The following is an 18,788-nucleotide window of genomic DNA, read 5'->3' as shown; positions in this document are numbered from 1 at the left end:
CGGTCTACCATCTCTCCCTCTCTCGAACTGGTTCCATACCAATCAATCAGTCCTCCTGCCCGCAGCCAGCCAGCCTCCTTTCTCTGAATCAAGATCATCCAGACAGCCCCCTGACCGTATCTTGCGGCGCAATCAATACCAGCAGGGCCGGACGGGCTGCAATCAGTGCTCGGCCGGGTCCCAAGGCCCAGCCCCCATCCTGCCGTCTGTGCCGGACTATTTCCGTCGGCCCATAGCGCCCTTCTGTCCTGCTTCCTCTGGCCTTCCGGGCCTTGGTTGTTCTCAATATCGCCGAAATTTCGAAACGGCCCGACGTCATCAAAGAGCAATCCACCCTCCTCAGCGAGATACAACTGATCCACGCCCAGCCTGCGAGCTCGTGCAGAATGGGAACCTCGAGCCCGCCCGGCGCCCACCCATTTGATCCATCCCGCTGGTTCCTCCTTCCCTGCACTGCCTTTCCCGCCCGCCCAATCGACTCAGGCCAATCCGTTTATTAAAAGCAATCCAGCCACAACCTCGACATCCACATCCGTCGCTACTCTACGGCACCTCAAGCAAGGAATCCTGGCCGGCCCACCCTGCCCACCCTGCCCACCCTGCACTGCCGGTCAATTCATCTGCGACCTGAGCTCATTGCGTATCTATTCCATGCCCCCCCTTGGTCTTCACGAGCTTTCTTTTCCCATGGTGGGAGGCCACATCTTCTCTGCCTCCTAGCAACAATATCCCTCCCTCCCTTCCCGCCATCTTCACATGTCGGGCCTTGTCTAGTCCCACGACGATCCCGTCACCTCTCTCGCCTTTGCCCGACTCTACCGACCCTGTACGTCGCCATCCTCTCGCTTGGCATATCCCAGCCGGAATATAGCTGGACCGTCGCATAATCCAAATTTCAACGGCTTCTCGTAACAAAAAAAAACCACCCCAAAATCAGCTATCCGAGCAAACAAGCAGACAAGCAGACAGACACAGGGTCCGGTTCTTCTCGAAGCCCCTCCTAGCGCTGTTTATCCGCCTCGCGGCAGACTGGCCTTGGCCTTGACCAAGCCGTCATGGCACCGAGCCTCTTGACCCTCAAGTCTATCAGGCGACGATCAAAAGCAAGCTTCAAAACAGAAAAGTCCGCCACAGACGCCAACGATACCTCTAGCGATGCAAGCAACGGCCAGACCCCAACCAGTGGCTCATTGACCCCTCCCTCTCTTGCGCCGTCCGTGGCAGGCCAGTCGGATCCCGCCCTGAACCACCAGCTGTCCAGGGAGAAGCTCAATGGCGATCTGTTGGCCCCACCAGTCCCTCCGATTCCCCCTTTCCGTCCACCACTGCGTTCTGCTACCAATGGTTCTGGTTCCAACCGGAACAGCGTCTCGGGCATGACGGGGCTGGGGTCGCCGTCGATGGGCGGCCGCGGGCCCTATCCGCAACTACCTGTGTCGCCCTATGCGCCCCAGATTGATAACATTAGGCACGGAGCATGGGTAAGTCTAACAACCACCGCCAGAGATCGTCTTGGGGGCGGTTTTTCTTTTTTTCAGTGGGAAGGTCCTATCGGGCAGGTGGTGGCTTTCCGAGCTGCGGCTGGTGCTGTTATGTCGCGCATAAGATACCCTCCAGCCTGTCCTCCCTATTTTTAGCTTTCGGCTAACATCGCAACCTCACAGGTCTCTCAGAAGGTCCTCATCATCACGGGTGTGGTGCCCGGGCCGGGCGGGCGAGCCATCGATGGCGAGGTCACAATTTCGCGAATAGACGACGACTACCCATCGGTCTCGTGGCCGGTGCACGACTGCCAGTTCAAGGCCCTCGTCTACCTCCAGTCTGGCCTCAACAGGCTGCGTTTCGACTTTGCCAGCCCCAAGCTCCCAAACAGCAACACAACGAATCCGATCCACTCTACGCAGCTCACCATCAATGTGATGCCTGTCTCTAACTCTCCGCCGTTGCAGCTGGCTATACTGCTGGCAAAGGACTCGCCCGGCACTTTCGATGCACCGCCAGCACGGGCCGAGCGGGAAGGGAACAGCTTGGAGGTGGCCATTCGGAAATTCCGCATGGCTGTTTATCTGTGGCAGGCGTACACTGCCGAGCAGATGTTCCGCAACAAGTTTGGCCGTCGCACCTTTAGGTTCGAAGAGGAGTGGACACAGGGCACGACTTGTTCCAGGGACCACGAAACCGGGCGCATGCGCAATGAGGCTCGGATCCATGTTATCCGGATGGACAAGACGCTGGCCGAGATCCGGGACCTCAACATTGCACAGCAGTACAAGGACGCTGCGGATCAGGGCGGGCTGTTCCCGATCGCAGCCGAGGCTGTGAGGAAGTACTTCGGCCTGAAGCCAGGTCAGCAGCAGTATGTTTCTTGCATGTTCCTGGACAGCCAATGGGACCCCAAGGAGAAGATCATCCGGGGACATGCTGCGCTTGGTAGCTCCAGCGGAGACCTGAAGTTGGCGATCTTTGGGTCGCACAGCCTGCACAGTTACCCCACAATGCTGGAGGAGGTCGTTCCGGCCTTCACCGACTGCACTCCCACGGACACCAAGTATGTCGCCAACGACTGCAACGAGGCGGGCAGCTCCTGGGAGAACGCCAACATCGGAATCGGTGCGCACCTGCACGAGACGGGCCACCTCTTCGGCTGCCCACACCAGGCCAATGGCGTGATGCTCCGAGATTACGTCTACCTGCACAGGTCCTTCGTGACCCACGAGGCCTACTGCACCCGGACAAAATCCAAGGGCGGGCCTGTCGCTCAGGCAGATGAGTGCACATGGCACCGCCTCGACCTGTTGCGCTTCCGGGGCCATCCGTGCTTCTCGCTCCCTAATGACCCGCCTCGGCACCCCGACGATTCCGTCCAAGCCTGGCCTATGGAGGACGGCAAGGTGGCGATAACAGCGCCATCTGGCATATCCTTCATCGAGATTTATGGCGACGGAGACGACCTGTGCACGACGTGGATGGAGTGCCCCACCGAAGGCGAACAGATCAAGCGGCAGCTCGTGGTCACAGAGGATGACCTTCGGAAGCGTCTCCCCGAGAACAAGCGAAAGGGCAAGATAAGGCTGTCCGTAAAGTCCCACAGCGGCGGCGACCTGGAGATCGAGGATGTGCGGGCCCTATGTGGGAAGGAAAGCAAGCTGACGGTCGGCAATGCCGTGACCGGCTGGACGGCGTACCGTAGCAAAAAGTTCGGCATGAGCCAGATGGACGGGACTCAGCCGATCGAATTTGTGTTTACGAGCGCCACGAAGCAGGAGAGGGTGCTCAGCCGGATTGTGTTTTACCACGGCGCCGCATTGGATGGTATGGAGTTCATCTATGACGACGATTCGAGACAAGTATTTGGCAAGGTCGGTGGCAACGTGCAAGTCGGGGTGTTCGATCTCGGTAAGTTCAAAACTACGACCAATGCTGGCGCTGGGAAACTTGGACATGCTCTGACACCGGCGTGAACAGACATCCGCAAGGGCGAGTATATTTCAGGCTTCCACATCCGCTCCGGCTTCTGGGTCGACGGCATCCAGGTCCTGACGAGTTTGGGCAACCGGTCGCCTTTCTTTGGTAACGCCCACGGGGGAGACATGTAAGTGAAAACAAGCCATGAACCGAACCATTGCTTTGGGAAAGGGGAACTAACATTGACTGTTCTTAGGCACACCCTCATCCCACCTTATGGATACAACATCTGCGGCGTGTGGGGAACCTGCGCTCAGTGGATTGATGGCTTTGGCGTCATCATACGGAAGTGAGGAGCTGCAGGCTTCTGGACAGCCTGTCAGCTAGGAAACGGACACATAAAGTCCTAAGAATGGTGGCCCATCACCTGAGAGCCGATACGGGCTCGCACGACATGACTTGGTCGGAGCGACCACGCCCTCAGCCACGAGTGGCCGGGGCAACAACTTGACGAAACTGCATTTACAAATGGTGGTACACGATGACAACATCCTGGGGAGGCAACAATTCGTACAGATTTTAATTCTTAATCAGCATGGAACCTCGGTCAATTCCGAGGCTGGCGTTGTTCTCTCCTTCGAAATCACCTACCCCAAGGTAATACCCGCGCCAGGGAACTGGACATGAACTGGACTCTCCAGACCATCTGGCTTCGACGCGTCCAACACACGCAGAGGCGCGGATCCGCATGGCTTTATTTTGAAGCTCGTCCTGCTGTAAGGGCGAGCGAGGTACGGCGTGTTGGTTTGTGCATTTGTATAGAACAAGGGACCAACTATCCCATTTTGGATGGGGGGCAAGGTCAGGGCAGGGCAGGGCGTTATCCGACTCTCGGACTGGAAGGTAGTCAATCACCTTGGTCGCACACCTGTCGTCGTTTCCACGCCACACAGATCGAGGGACGACAGGCGGGCGCATAAGAATAGTATAAAATTACATGTATCAACTCAAATCTCTCGTGGGTGACTGCTGACCTGTCAACAGCCCTTTTGTCTCTGCCTCGGATCCGACGCCCAACAGGACAGGACTCGGCCGAGTTCCGGTGCTGCGGTAATGGGCAGCCAGCCTTTTGCTGAACTATCGAGCAACCCCGTACCAGTGTTTCCGACGATATCCCAATTGGCATTGAATCTGTGGCTGAACGTTCGTTCCAGTTAACAATGGCTGCCGTTCCCCGCCCCGGTGGTGGTAGTGGCTGGACACCGCCCGGTTCTGGTTGGCCGCCTGGCCGTTGACGTGCTTTGGCCGCGTATCTCGTCATGTAAGTGTGCCCCGGGTATTATCCCCAGCTTTTATATCCATCCAGGTAATGGTCCATATACTACGGCAAGTTATACCATCGCTCGGTGGAAGGACATGGTGAACTCTGTGTGCAGTGGCTGACCACCTCGCTACCACCACAAGCCCACCAACACCATAGCAATACCAACGTGTTCCTCTCGTCCCGTCGGTATCCCCTGCCCACCCACACACCATGAAGCAGGCTTCTTTATGATAGGTCCTGCCCCAAGCCCCCCTCCCCCAGGGAACGAGTGTTCCCAGAAGTAGTACCGTCAGGACCCGATTGCGTGCTCGCGGAGGAGCTGCAACATGTCAATCTATTACGTCCCCCTCCCTGGATGGCGTAAGCGAAAGCTTTTGTTCTCTTCCGTACCCTTGAACCGAATGCTTGGTTTGATAAACATATTAAACAGGCCAAGACAGCCCGATCTAGCGCAACCGTTGATGGGGGATTCGACACTTGCGACCCGGCTGCTTGGGACGTCTAGCTTATCCTATTAGTTTGAGCCGCATCTCTTGGCCGCTTGGGGTTCTCTTGTCTTGTTGGGTCGTTTAGATTTGATTATCCATACTTGAGCAAGACAGAGCCCCGAGATGTCCTCCGCAGAGCACATCGGGATAGAGAAGGATGAGGAAGTCGTCTCGTCCTCTCCAGCAGCCGAGGTGGGCAAGACGGCGTCGGTATCTGGGGAAAATGGCGTCGAGTCCAGCTCTGACGAGTCCCTCGACGAAAGCTACCAGGTTTTCAAGGCGACCGAGGACCTGCGGGTCGACCCGGCTGAGGCGAAGCGGGTTCTGCGCAAGATCGACTTGAGAGTGGTGCCGGTGCTGTTTTTCACATATATGCTGCAGTACCTCGATAAGAGTGAGCCCCGGTGGCGGAGGACAGAGCCCATCTGCGCATCTACTTGACGTCTGAGGGATTATGCTAACGTTTGGTCTCACCCCCATAGATTCGTTAAACTTTGCCAGTGTATATGGCCTCAAGCAAGGGACAAACCTGCACGGGCAGGACTACTCGTGGCTAGGTCCGCCTCCCACACCCGCCGACTGGATGGTTCCGAGGGTACTCACACCTGTGCACAGGATCGATCTTCTACTTCGGCTACCTCGTCGCGCAGTTCCCGTCGTCTTTCGCCCTCCAGGCCCTCCCGATCGGCAAGTTCGTCAGCGTCATCACAGTGCTCTGGGGCGCCATCCTGATGACGACGCCGGCGTGCACGTCGTTCGCGGGCATTGCGACGAACCGGTTCCTGCTAGGGTTCTTCGAAGCGGCCATCAACCCGGCGTTTGTGATCATCATGAGCATCTGGTACACGTCGGAGGAGCAGCCGCTGCGCCTCGAGGCGTACTACTGCACCAACGGGATCGCAACCATGTTCGGGGGATTGATTGGGTACGCGGTGGGACACATAACGACGGGGATCGCGGGGTGGATGTACGTCTTCATCATCTTCGGGTCGCTTAGCGTCTTCTGGGGCGTCGTGAGCCTGCTGGTGCTGCCGGACCTCCCCTCGACGGCGAGGTTCCTGGACGAGCGGGAGAGGCTGGTGGCTGTTGACCGGGTGGCACGCAACAGGCAGGGCGTCAAGAACCGACACTTCCGGTCGTACCAGGCCGTGCAGTGCGCCAGGGACCCCAAGACGTGGATACTGTTCGTGATGGCCGTGGCGGCGCAGGTGCCCAACGCCGCCATCACGAGCTTCAGCAGCCTCATCATCAACGGCTTCGGCTTTGACACGCTCGGCTCGCAGTACCTGCAGATCCCCGGGGGCGCGGTCCAGTTCCTGGCGCTGATCATCGGGGGCTGGATCTGCAGCAAGTGGCCGCAGAGCAGGTGCATCACCATGATCGTTGCCAACACCATCTGCATCATCGGAGCGGCGCTGTTGGTCGGGCTGCCGGATGACAACAAGGTGAGAAGGCTCTCTACCAAGTCAAGCAAGCCTGCCCATGACCGATCAGGATGGGCTGACCGTGACGTTTGATGCCAGTGGGGACGGCTGGTGGCGCTCTGGCTGTGTTACTTCCAAGGCCTGGGGTTTAGCATGTCGCTCACCATGATATCGTCAAACATTGCGGGCAGCACCAAGAAGCAGCTCACCGCCGCCGTACTGTTCACGGGCTATTGCATCGGCAACATCGTCGGCCCACAGACTTTTATCGACAGCGAAGCTCGTAAGTCGGACCTGCTCAGTCAGTCAGTCTCCTCGGTGGCTAACTGTTCTCAGCGCGATACCACTCGGCATACATAGCCATGTTGGTCGGGTACTCGATCAAACTGCTGGCGGTGGTGGTGCTGTATATTTACATGTGGCGGGTGAACAAGGCGAGAGATGCCGCCGGGCACACCAACGATCGAGAGGCGGTCGAAAAGGGCATGCACGATACAACTGAGCTGGATAATCCGGGGTTCAGGTACTCGCTGTGATTTGCCGGATGGAGGAATGCATAAACATGGATTAGGTAAGGCGTGCATATATATACATAGGTATGTTGGTATATAAATATAACTGTGTAGGATTTCCAATACAATAAGGATTTGGCCGCTTGGTTGGGACCGCAGCCGCTGGCCGTGGCCATCCTGGTTCATTTTTGGATCGTCAGACGGGCTGGCAGTCAGACATCGACGGTAGTGTGTAAAGAGTAACGGAGTACGTACGTCTCTGTGACGTGGGTGCTGCGGTAGGGTGGAAGCTCTATACCCAGACCCAGGTCAGGCATACGGGAGTACGGAGTACGGAGTACATACAGCTGGACCCTGGGCGGGCCCCCTTGTCTGGTGGGTTGGGTGACGATCTAGGCCCAAAACAGGGCGGCCAGCAGACGAAAATGACGGCATTGGCGCCCTCGCAGGCCAAGAAAAGCTTCAACCGCAGTCTGCCCTACTGCTGCCCTCCGCTCCGCGCCCACTCCACCTCGACCGACGTGCAGCGCGAACAATACCTGCACCACCACACCCTGTACCACCACGACACCACCTCTCAAGACCCCTCGCCCGCCCTGCCTGGTCACCACTCTCTCCTCGACCCTCAACACTCCCCACCGCCAAAGCTGCACGGCAACAATCTTCCAACGACACGACGCGACACGACACCGCAAGCCCTCTCTCCCTCGTCCCACACCGACTACACCCCCAGCCAAAAACACAACCAGCTCCGTCATGTCCAAGAGAACCTCCTCCGCCGCCACCAACGGCGGTGCCCAGAAGGCCGGGCAGGTTTCGTGTATGCTCCCCTCGACATGCCCGACAGAGAACAGAGCGCTGACCCCCTTCCTCCCTACAGCATATGACAAGCAGAAGGACCTCCTCTCCTCCGAGACGGGCCACTTCTCGCTGATCCGGGCCATGCACCTGGCAGACCTGATCACAGAGCTCAATGGTACGAGGCCCCCGGCCGTGCTGTGTGTGGCGCACCCCCGGCAGCAGCTAACCTAGACGCCCTCACCTACAGGCTTCTGCGGCATCATGTCCGTCTTCTCCTCGCTGCGGTACTGCCTCCAGGACGACTACTCGCGCGGCAACATCTACGCCGCCCTGGCCTTCCTGCCCTTTGGCCTGTTCTTTGACTTCATGGACGGCAAGGTCGCCCGCTGGAGGAAGAAGAGCAGCATGATGGGCCAGGAGCTGGACAGTCTGGCCGACCTGGTACGTTTCTTGTCCCTGGATATATATTCATCCAACCCCCTTCGCAACCCCCAAAACTCCACCCGGGCAGCATAGAAAAAGACCCCCACCGCCGCTGACAGGCTCCTCCCCCCGTCCGCAGATCTCCTTCGGTCTCGCCCCGGCCGTCGTGGCCTTCGCAATCGGCATGCGCACCACGGTGGACCACGTGTGCCTGGCCTTCTTCGTGCTGTGCGGCCTCACGCGGCTGGCTCGCTTCAACGTCACGGCCACCTCGATCCCCAAGGACGCCACCGGCAAGGCCCACTACTTCGAGGGCACCCCGATCCCCACCAGCCTGGGGCTCGACGCCGTCATGGCCTACTGGGTCTCCCAGGGCTGGATCCACGATGCCATCCCGGGCGGCCTCTGGCTCGCAGACACCCCCTTTGCCTTCCACCCCGTCGTCGCCGTCTTCATGCTGCACGGCTGCCTCATGACCAGCAAGACCATCCACGTCCCTAAGCCTTGATTGGCGCCGTCACGATTGTGTGTGCTGGGCTGGGCTGGGCTGGCGTGGTGAAGAACCGCCCACAGCTGGGGGCTGCCCAGGCTGGGGTTCCTCCCTCCCACCAGCCATCACAACCATTCTTACGTCCGTGGCCGTGTGAGGGTTTTCAGGCCTGATATTGACGCTGTTTCTCAATTTTGTCCTCTCCCGCGGTAGCACTGTATGGAGTCCTGCGTCAATGGGGGCCACACGGGAGAATCCAAGTCGATTTCAATTGCTTTTTTTCGGGTTTTCAAGGGGCAACTTGTTGATGATACCTTTTTTGCTGGCATGACGGAGAAAACAAGGGTTCACGAAAAGATAGCATAAATAAACAAGGCCCAAGACAATAATGATGGGTCCAATAAAAAGATTCTCTCTATTCGCCTTCTTGGATTCTTTTTACATCTTCTCAGCAACTCCTCACCCGTCACGATTCTCTCTCTCACTCGTATCTACCACCACCACCACCACCACCACCACCACCCTACTCGCCGTCCTTCTTGGTCTGCACGGGCAGCTCCTTGGCCGCGGCGGGGAACGGGTTGTACATGCCGCGCTCGTCCCGGAGCTTGCCGATCTTCTCGGCCGCCTCGTCGAGGCCGACGGGCGTGCCGCGCGACTGGGTGTCGGTGTCGTCGCGGTAGCGGATGTTGACCTGGCGGTTGCGCATCTCCTCGTCGCCGACGACAAAGACAAAGTTGTACTGGGCCAGCTGCGCGCGGCGGATCTTCTTGGGCAGCGTCTCGCCGCTCGTGTCGACGTCGACGTACATGCGCATCCGCGTCTTGAACAGCTTGCGCACCTCCTCGGCGTACCCGTAGAAGCCCTTGCCCACGGGGATCACCATGATCTGCCGCGGCGACAGCCACATCGGCCACTTGCCGCCGTAGTGCTCGCACAGGATCGCCGCGAACCGCTCCACCGACCCGGCCATGGCGCGGTGGATGATCACCGGCCGCGCGCACCCGGGGCTCAGCGGCTTCTTGGTCGCCCGCTTGGCCACCTTCTCGGCGTTGTCCTCCGTCGCCGCGGGCGTCGGCGCCGGCTTGGCGGCCTCCTTCTCCTTCTCCTCCTTGGCCTTGGCCGTGTCCTTGACGCCCTCGGCCGTCATGTACTCGAGCGAGAAGTTCTCGGGCTGCACAAAGTCCAGCTGTGTCGTGGCGCACTGCCACTCCCTGCCCAGGCTGTCGACGACCTTGATGTCGATCTTGGGGCCGTAGAAGGCGCCGTCGCCGGGGTTGAGCTCCCACGAGATGCCCATCTTCTGGGTGAAGTCGTCCAGCGCCTCCTTGAGGGCCGCCTCTGCCCTGTCCCAGGTGGCGATCTCGCCCATGAAGCCCTCCGGCCTCGTGGAGAGCTTGAGCCTGAACGACATGCCCAGCAGGCCGTAGAACTCTTGCAGGAAGTCGAAGCAGTCGTCCATCTCCTGCTTGATCTGGTCCTCCCGGCAGAAGATGTGCGCGTCGTCCTGCTGGAACCGCCGCACACGGGTCAGACCCGACAGGGCCCCGGACGCCTCGTTCCGGTGCAGGACGCCAAAGTCCGCAAGGCGGAGGGGCAGCTCCCTGTGTGAGCGCTCACGGTTGTCGAACATGATGCAGTGGGCCGGGCAGTTCATCGGCTTCAGGCCAAACTCCTCCTTGTCCACCTTGTTGATGAACATGTCGTCCTTGTAGTGCGCCCAGTGGCCCGACTGCTTCCACAGGTCCGCGTTGTACATGTTGGGCGTGATGACCTCGTCGTAGTCCCGCTTCCAGTACTGCTCCTTCAGGAACTCGACAATCTTGTTGAAGATACGGGCACCGTGGGGCAGCCAGAACGCCGAGCCAGGGCTGACCCCGTCGAAGAAGAATAGCTCCTGGTCCTTTCCGATCTTCCGGTGGTCCCGCTTGGCGGCCTCCTCGAGCAGCTTCTTGTGCTCGGCCATCTTCTTCTTGTCGGGGAAACTGACACCGTAGACACGCTGGAGCGAGTCGTTCTCTTGGTTGCCCAAGAAGTAACTGGCCGAGTTCTTGAGGATGGAGAAGGCTTCTATCCTGCCGGTGTCGGGCACGTGGGGTCCCCGGCAGAGATCGATGAGCGGCCCGTTCCTATATACAGTGGTGGATGTTCCGTCGGGGATCTTGTCCTTGATAATGTGTTGCTAGAGAGATCCCAGTTAGCTCGGGCCACTGATTCCACGCAGCAGTTGTCGGCGTGTCGCACCTTGTACTTGTTGTACTTGAACATCTCCAGGAGCTCCTCCTTGGTCATGACCAGGCGCTCAAACTTCTGCTTCTCCTTGGCGATCTTGCTCACGATCGTCTCCAGCGGCTTCCAGTCCGAGTTCTGAACGGCGGCGCCGTCGGGGAGGGCCATCTCGTAGTAGAAACCCGTGTCAATGGGCGGACCAATGCACAGGGAGCACCCGAAACGCCTCTCGCAGGCCTCGCCCAGCACGTGGGCAGAGCTGTGCCAAAAGACGGTCTTGCCGACGGGGTGGTCGAAGTCCAGCAGCTCAAGGTCGCAGCTGGCCTCGAGCGGGCGGTCCAGGTCCCACAGCTTCTCGTCGTTCTTATCTAGCCTCGCGACCACGGTGCGCTTGTACAGGGAGTTGGAGATGCCCTTGGCGATCTCGCCAGGCGTGGTCTCCCACGACGTGCCGTCAATGACCTTCCCGTCCGGCATGGTGATCTTGATGGGCTCGCGGGGCTGCTTGGCGGCCTGCTCGTCCTGCCTGGCCTTGAGGCGGTCAAACAGGTCGAGCCTGTCCTGCAGGAACGAGGGGGGAGGCTGCATCTCCAAGGGACCCGAGTCCTCGCCAGCGGCAGCCTTCTTGTCCTTCTTGGGCGCCTTCTGCTTGGGCGGTGGGGGTGCTGCGGCGTCCGCCATGTTGGCTATCGGGGCGTTGAAGCCTGTGAACGTACGGCGGGCGTGTTCGAATGGTTGAGGAACCCTGTAAACGGCGGGCGACGGACGGAACACCTTTCGCCTCACTTGGTTATTGCACCTGAACTGAGTTGGGGAGTCAGCGGAGGCGGCGGTGCAACACGGCTGTCGTCTCGGTGACTCACAGGTCGAGGAGGGAGAGTTGAGGGTGGGCGTTGCAGTTTCGAAAATGGTGCGGTGACTCCAATTTCATCTGCAGCATATGGACCTGGCCAGATGGGAGCAATTGAAGGTTCTGCCCCGCGCAGATCGACCCCTCCACTCAATCCATTCCAAGCAGTGGCCCAAGTGCCAGGGTCAAGGGTCCCACAGTGCTAACCGTAGTGTACCGAGTACTGCAGGTAACTCCTATACGATGGCTAGGTACACAAAATAGGGAGGTGCCTCGGTACACGGCCGAGGCGCAAGCTTTACATGTTCAGGTCTTGGACCGAAAGAGGCCGTCGAACAAACTTACATGGCCCTGTCTATGATAATATATCGACTCGAATTCCAAAATGATAGTACACAAAACCCCACAGCGCCTCACGGCTTCCTGTCGTTCATCTCGGCGCTCTCGTACCGGCCCCTGTGCCTCCTTGGTCCATTCCGCTCTTGCCAGTACTCGACGACTGAGGCTATCAAGCCCATCACCTTTCGCCTGAACACCACGGCGAACAGGACGACAGCCAGGAAGATGAGTGGCGTGCTCGTCGACACGCCCATCTCCCTGCTCAGGTCTTCGAAGGCGTGTTCGATGACCTCTTCCATTGCCTGCCCTCTCGTGAACTCGAGGCCCATCAGCATGATCACGCACGCCGTCCAGCCGGTGAACGCCCTGCTGTGGCGCCCCTTGCCCGTCTTGTCGTCGTACTGCTCCCAGACGAACCCTGTCTGCTGGTAGTTCCTGTAGACCGACTTGACAACCCGGTCCCTGAGCTCGGCCGCGACGGTCAGGGCCCGCTCCTGCACAGCTGTCGGCGGTCTTTGGTGTCCTTCGAGGCCCACGGCCCGCAGGCGCTGCACCGCCAGCACATTGATGTTCATCCAGACCGCCCCGCGCCAGTAGTCCTCGTCTTTCCTGTACCCGTGCTCCTCGGCGCTCAGGCTGCGCAGCCCCTGTCGTGAGTACATCTTGTGAGGATCCGACAGCAGGTCCAGCACGGCAGGGAGGTGGGGGTGGTCTGCCTTCATGAGGCCCATGAGCAGTGGGAATATCGAGACGTAGCCCTTGTGGCAGACATGCTGGAACTGCGCGCCGTCGTCATGGCCCACGACCGTTGCGTCGCAATAGGCGTTCTCGTTCTCGTTCCAGTGCAGCACGTCCATGTTGTGCTGGACCGCCTCCGTCTGCTCCCGGTGCACATCGGCGGCGTTCCTGTCGCCGAGCACCTGCGCCGCCTGCATCAGCGCGCGCGACGAGGCACCGACCCAGGCGAGCGCATCGACGTGTAGCTCGCCTGGGTGGGGCGGGTTCGCCCTGGGATAGTCATCCAGACCACTCGCCAGGGTGTGCTTGGGCGTCCTGCCGCGCCAGCGGTAACTCTCAACCAGCACGTGGTTATCGGGCCGAGGCCAGGCGTTGAGGTCGCCGGCTTGCGTGCGGCGGAACCACGAGAAGTGCCGGTCAAAGAGGGGGTACAGTTCTTTGATCAGGGCTCTTCCCGCCTCCTCGCTGGCGACATATTTCGAGGGGTGGCCAAAGTAGCTGGCCGGTTTCGTCACCTTCTTGAGGAGGGCGGGCAGGACCAGCGCCAGCATCGTGGGCGGATTGGCATGGTGCGGATACTGCGTCTGGAACTGAGGCGGCACCTTGTTCCGAGCCTCGGGCCCAATGACCTGTTCACGGGCGATCCACCCCTCGCCATCCATCTGCTTGAACCAGCTGCGGATGACCGACACGGCCAGGTCGAGGTCCCACTCGATGACGGGCAGCAGGTGGAACCCCTCGTCCCAGAGGAACCCTCGCGGGAAGACAGATCTCGACGGCGTGAATGAGAGGAGCGATGTTGGTTCTGTCATGGTGACCGTGGCCCTGCCCATTGCCGCTTTTTCTTTCATCCAGAAGTCGGGGTCCTTCTCCTCGAACTCTGGTTCTTTCGAGGCAACCTTGCTGTCCCCGTGGAAGAAGCCCAGGCCACCCAGCAGGTTCGACAGCAGGCCTTGAGCAAAGACTGCGTACTTGTCCTCGTGGAAGACAGAAGACCTTGGAAACACCTTGTCCACCTGCGAGGGAAAAGACGTTCGCAGCTCGTCCAGTCTCGTGACGTTCGCTAGGTCAGGAGCGGTCAGCACGGGTGCCCCCGTCACGCGTCTGCTGCAGGGAACTTACGAGAGTTGCGGTAGTTGAAGGTCGCAGAGAAGGCACCAATGAAGTTGTAATGCACAAAGTGCATGTTCGCCTTGCCAGTCTTGCTGCTGGGCACAACCTTCCTGTAGTCCTGGGAATCGTCATTCTTGAGCACATCGGTGAAGACAGATTTGGCCTGCCATATCCGGTCCTCCGAAACGTTGACGCTGTTCACAGCAGTGCGGTGGATGATATTCTCCCTGCTGTCCGTGCTGATGACCAGGTCGAAGGGGCCAAGCCTTGGGTCCTGGCCGTGACACGAGGCTCCGAACGCCAGCGAGTGGCCGGTGCCCTTGTTCAGGTGTTCGCAGTAGAGACCCTTAGTGTCGGGTGTCGAGCCAGCCATGGCCTCAAGGGCGACGTGGAAGATGAGTGTCGTCTTGACAGTGTCAGGAGCGCCCGGGCGCGGGGTGCCGGCGACCCTGACAGACCAGCCCTGGCCATCCTCAGACTTGACGAAGTCGGTGGTGAGATCGACCTGCAGCTCCTGGTCGTGGATGAGCTGAGAGCCGCCGACGCGCGGGTCATAGGTGGTCCAGCCGTATCCTTTCACCCCGTCCTCCTGCTCACAGGTGTCCCGCAACGCTTAAAACATGATGTGAGCACATGCTGGGTGCGCAACGGGGATATTGATACATACTGTCAACGAGGCGGTTACGGTCATCGCCGCTGGCCCAGATGAGCCCCATGAGGAGAGTCTCTGGGATCTGTGGGCGAACACCAAAGTAGAGATTCGGCCTGTAGGGACCCCATGTCTGCCAGTCAAGCGGCCTGTTACTGCTGTCGCCAGCCCGGGCGGACGAGACGAGCCATGGGCTGAGCAGGGAGCCAATGGCCAGCAGGTGAGTCAGAATGAGACCCATGGTGCTACTGCTACAGCGAGCGAAAGCGTGGGCATCAATTGCACAGGTAACCAAGCGAGCCGCGGATCAGGTGGGACGAGACATGGACCAAGGCCCTAGATCCAGGATCCGAGATGCACAAGGAATGAATGAGCAAGTGATTGATTCAATGGACGAGCAAATGTTTTGTTCTCTGCTCTCAAAAAATCATGAGGACGGGCAGGACGAACCGGCAGGACTGACAGGCTGGCCCAGGTATTGACCAGGTATTGACCAGCCCCCGTAACACACTTGGACGCCGCCTGCATGGTCCTTCATTCGGTCAGGACTGGCCTGTACAGGCTGAGCCTTAGCCCGGCGGCCTGCTGTGCCACAAGCAGCTGGGAGGTTGCAGATCCAGGCAGGAGGAGGGCCTTGCCATTGGACTGCCACCGAGACGGAGAAACGAAACGGCCAGCCGCTGTGTCCGCGGCTCAGATGCCTGCTTCGGCAAACCCAATTCGTGGCGGATAATCACTCAGGTCTCCCCCCTTGCATTGCAAGTCTTGTCGGCATCGCTATCGGGCCAAATCCCTCCTATCCGACATCCCTGTCGAGTCAGGCGCTGACGACATTGAATCGCTCGACCTAGCCAAGCTAGCGCCCGACTATTGGTGGTTTCGGTGGTTTAGACTGCCATCGGCCGTTGGCGTCGCCGACATCAACGGTTGGGGAAAAACACATCAAAGCAGCACCTTCGTCCTGTCGCAAACGGTCGAGTATGGGGTGAGCCCCCAGACAGGCCACTACTTATACTCCGTATCACTTCTCCATCCTCCTCTCGGCCGTGCACGCCAGGGGCATATTGCATCTTTGGCCCCTCGCAGGACCTGCATCAAAATCGCCATGGCGACCCTCGACAGCGTCCCCGACGAGATCATCCGCCAGATCCTGCACTACGTATCGCCCGAGGACTGCTGCCTCAACATACAACTTCTCTCCCAGAGGTTCAACCGCCTCGCCAATGAGGCGCTGTTGTGGAGGTACTACTGCCTGGCATCCTTCCGGTACTGGGACCAGTCGCATAACCTCGCCGGCAAGCTCTCCCTGAGGGCCTCGCAGACGGCCTGGAAGAAGCTGTGGACGAGGCGCAAGAGGCGGAACCAGGAGATCGCCCGGCTCCTTGACCATGCCATCTCGACAAAGGTCGGCCGGCTGCAGAAGATGGGCGAAATCTGCAAGTTCGGCTACGACGCCAAAGACTTCCTCGTGAGTCAGGCCCAGATCGACGACTCCGCCGACGACGTCCTCGCCCGGCGCTACTACTCCAACACCGCCCTGGCCAGCATCCACCGGAGCATCGCAGTCCACGAGTGGTCCCGGTACCAGCGCGCACCCCTCGCCGCACAGGGGCTCGACCGCGCCCTCGCCGCATTCGACATGTTCTTTGTCCACGGCGCCGGCGACGACATCGACGACACGTGCGCCACCCTCGACCGGCTGGCCAGCCGCTTCCTCGAGGAACAGGACGACGTCAGCAAGCTGTGCGCCCGCGACAAGGCCCTCGCCCTGCTGAAATGGGTGCGCGACAGGAACCTGGTCGGCATGGACGACCCTGACGAGAACTACCGCAACCTGCGAAACTGCCTCATCGGGCACGCCCTGCGCGACGAGAGGCACCCTTCCCTCCCCATCATATCTGCGGCCATCTATGCCTCCCTGGCCGACAGGGTCGGGCTGCGCGCCGTGTGCTGCGCCTTCCCGAGCCACGTGCATGCCATGGTCCTCGCACCGGCTGGGCAGGACCTCAACGGCAAGGCCGTGTCCGCCCCCGTCAAGGATGTGGACAGGATGTTCCTGGACCCCTACGGGTCGAGCGAGGAGATCCAGTTCGACGACCTGCGGTCGCGGCTCGTGGAGCTGGACTGGATCAACGGCAGGGAGGCCTTCCTGGTCGCCGCGCCCGTCCCCGTGATGGTGCAGCGCGTGTCGAGGAGCCTGGCGGCCACCTTTGGCACATTCTGGACCACGCGGCAGGAGGACCTGGCGTCGCTGCACGGCCGCCCCGCCTCCAAGCTGACCGTGGAGAGCGCCGCGTATGCCGCGCGGTGGGCCAACCTGCTGATGACCCCGGTGAGCAACTTCCAGTGGGACAGCACGCTCGACCAGTTCCTCAACCAGCTCGCGCAGCAGTTCCCCGAGGACGGCTGGATGGTCGAGGAGTACATACTGCCGCTGTACACCATCTACACGCAGTCTGTCCAGCCGCGCATCAGGTTCACCTGGGAGAACGTCCCGGAGATGCTGGGGATCATCCGGAACATGGACAACAGGCAGCCCACGGTCAACCGGCGGTACACCCAGGAGATCCACCAGAACGTGTGGTACTCGGTCGGCCAGGTCTTCCGGCACAAGAGGTACGGCTACGTGGGCATCATCAACGGCTGGGGCGAGCGGGGCACCCAGTCCCTGCCCATGCCGCACAACATGTCGTTTGAGGAGGCCATGGACGACATGGGGGACTCGGGGACCGACAGCGACACGGTCAGGCAGCGCCTCCGGAAGAAGACGTTCTACACCTGCCTGTGAGAAGCCCTGCCCACCTTGACACCCTGTTGGGGCCAGCTGACTAACACAAAGCCCATCCAGTAAGCACGATCACGACCGCCATGTTGTCGCGCAGGACAGGATCGAGATCGTGCGTGACCCGAGGCTCATACCCGACGCCCTGATGCAGATGGCAGGCAAGTTCTTCAAGCGGTTCGACCGCAAGACGTGCACTTTTGTCTCCAACATCAAGGAGTACTTCCCGGATGACTAATTGCAAGCGCTGCGCGTGGCATCCGGACGCAAATCTATATTAGGCGGATGCACTCTTCTCCTCCGTGCCCGCCCATTTCTTTTTGGTCATTGTTCTTTTCAGTCACACATACCCTAGGCTTTCAATGAGGATTACCTGCAGCTCTTATATCCCTGGCGTGAGAATGGAAAATAGAGAAGGCGGGCGTGCTGTGTGATAGACTGCCCACGTTGAGATTGCCTCTCAATGCCCGGGGGCCCAATTTTGACCCACCACATCTAATTTCCATGACTTTGTCTCCTCGGACCGTGACCATGTCTTGCCCCTGTACTGAATAATTCGTATACTTGTTCCTGGTCCCCAGTTCCTGGCTTGATACTTCGGAGGCCATTGATGAGACGTCGCTCGATGGCCTCGTGCGTTCCTGCGGCTTCATGTGGCGAGGGATCGTGCCGGAGTCAGTCATGTCTTGCCACTCTGGTGCATCATCGCCACAACGTCACTCTATTATCTTTTCTTGTCATCGTCCCAAAATCGTAACCACCCGATCGCCGTGCACTCAGGAGGCTTCTCCCACCCTCCCCGGCTCGAGACATGAATGCGACAAGCCGCGTGGGCCGCCGAGCTCAAGACAGGGCCCTTCCGGGCCAACAGAGCTCTGACGAGACAGCCAGGGAGTCTCCGTGGAAGCAAGAATCGTTTAATTCTACAATCCCAGGCCCCCACGATGCTGAAGCCATGGGCGAGTGCCAAATGATGGTAGCCACCTAAGAATACTGGGATATAGATCAAAATTCAGGACCGTTCTGGACCAATCAGAATTTGCCAGTATGGCCGAGGTAAGACTTTGCTCAGACTCCCCCAAACCGTCCGATTACGCGCGCTCATACTTCCCAAAAGTGGTCTAAGGCGGCAGATTTAAGCAATTAAAACTCTGCTATCCGAAAGGATGCGTGCGTTCGAACCGCACTGCTGGCACTTCAAATATTTTTGGAGCCTGTTGC

At 59.6% G+C, this 18,788-nt stretch overlaps 5 protein-coding genes across 5 annotated transcripts; 3 read left to right on the top strand and 2 right to left on the bottom strand.

The window, feature by feature from the left end:
* Positions 1-1,055: 1,055 nt before the first annotated feature.
* Positions 1,056-3,758, top strand: KVR01_007539 (uncharacterized protein; the record flags this gene model as incomplete). Its single annotated transcript, XM_044794127.1, has 4 exons — positions 1,056-1,481; positions 1,665-3,396; positions 3,466-3,592; positions 3,662-3,758. 4 exons carry the CDS (start codon positions 1,056-1,058, stop codon positions 3,756-3,758), a joined length of 2,382 nt encoding a protein of 793 aa, XP_044643792.1.
* A 1,582-nt stretch (positions 3,759-5,340) lies between these two features.
* Positions 5,341-8,885, top strand: KVR01_007254 (uncharacterized protein; the record flags this gene model as incomplete). The annotated part of the gene is made up of 10 exons (XM_044787460.1): positions 5,341-5,611; positions 5,700-5,774; positions 5,833-6,662; positions 6,741-6,924; positions 6,978-7,164; positions 7,550-7,624; positions 7,801-7,973; positions 8,034-8,129; positions 8,202-8,395; positions 8,517-8,885. 10 exons carry the CDS (start codon positions 5,341-5,343, stop codon positions 8,883-8,885), a joined length of 2,454 nt encoding a protein of 817 aa, XP_044643507.1.
* A 376-nt stretch (positions 8,886-9,261) lies between these two features.
* KVR01_007193 (threonine--tRNA ligase THS1) lies at positions 9,262-12,129 on the bottom strand. The gene is made up of 2 exons (XM_044788573.1): positions 11,112-12,129; positions 9,262-11,049 (listed from the first exon to the last, which is right to left on the bottom strand). Exons 1-2 carry the CDS (start codon positions 11,775-11,777, stop codon positions 9,391-9,393), a joined length of 2,325 nt encoding a protein of 774 aa, XP_044643446.1. The 5' UTR covers positions 11,778-12,129; the 3' UTR covers positions 9,262-9,390.
* A 16-nt stretch (positions 12,130-12,145) lies between these two features.
* KVR01_007178 (uncharacterized protein) lies at positions 12,146-15,456 on the bottom strand. Its single transcript, XM_044793772.1, has 3 exons — positions 14,804-15,456; positions 14,146-14,748; positions 12,146-14,086 (listed from the first exon to the last, which is right to left on the bottom strand). The coding sequence occupies exons 1-3, from the start codon at positions 15,024-15,026 to the stop codon at positions 12,360-12,362; spliced, it is 2,553 nt and encodes an 850-aa protein (XP_044643431.1). The 5' UTR covers positions 15,027-15,456; the 3' UTR covers positions 12,146-12,359.
* A 21-nt stretch (positions 15,457-15,477) lies between these two features.
* Positions 15,478-18,135, top strand: KVR01_007381 (uncharacterized protein). The gene is made up of 2 exons (XM_044785886.1): positions 15,478-17,569; positions 17,634-18,135. The coding sequence occupies exons 1-2, from the start codon at positions 15,891-15,893 to the stop codon at positions 17,803-17,805; spliced, it is 1,851 nt and encodes a 616-aa protein (XP_044643634.1). The 5' UTR covers positions 15,478-15,890; the 3' UTR covers positions 17,806-18,135.
* Positions 18,136-18,788: the final 653 nt, after the last annotated feature.

The sequence above is a fragment of the Diaporthe batatas genome (genome assembly GCF_019321695.1).
Source record: "Diaporthe batatas strain CRI 302-4 chromosome Unknown Contig00008, whole genome shotgun sequence".
NCBI lineage: Eukaryota > Fungi > Ascomycota > Sordariomycetes > Diaporthales > Diaporthaceae > Diaporthe > Diaporthe batatas.
Note: the sequence above shows the minus strand (reverse complement) of the source record. Positions and strands in the feature narration are given on the sequence as shown.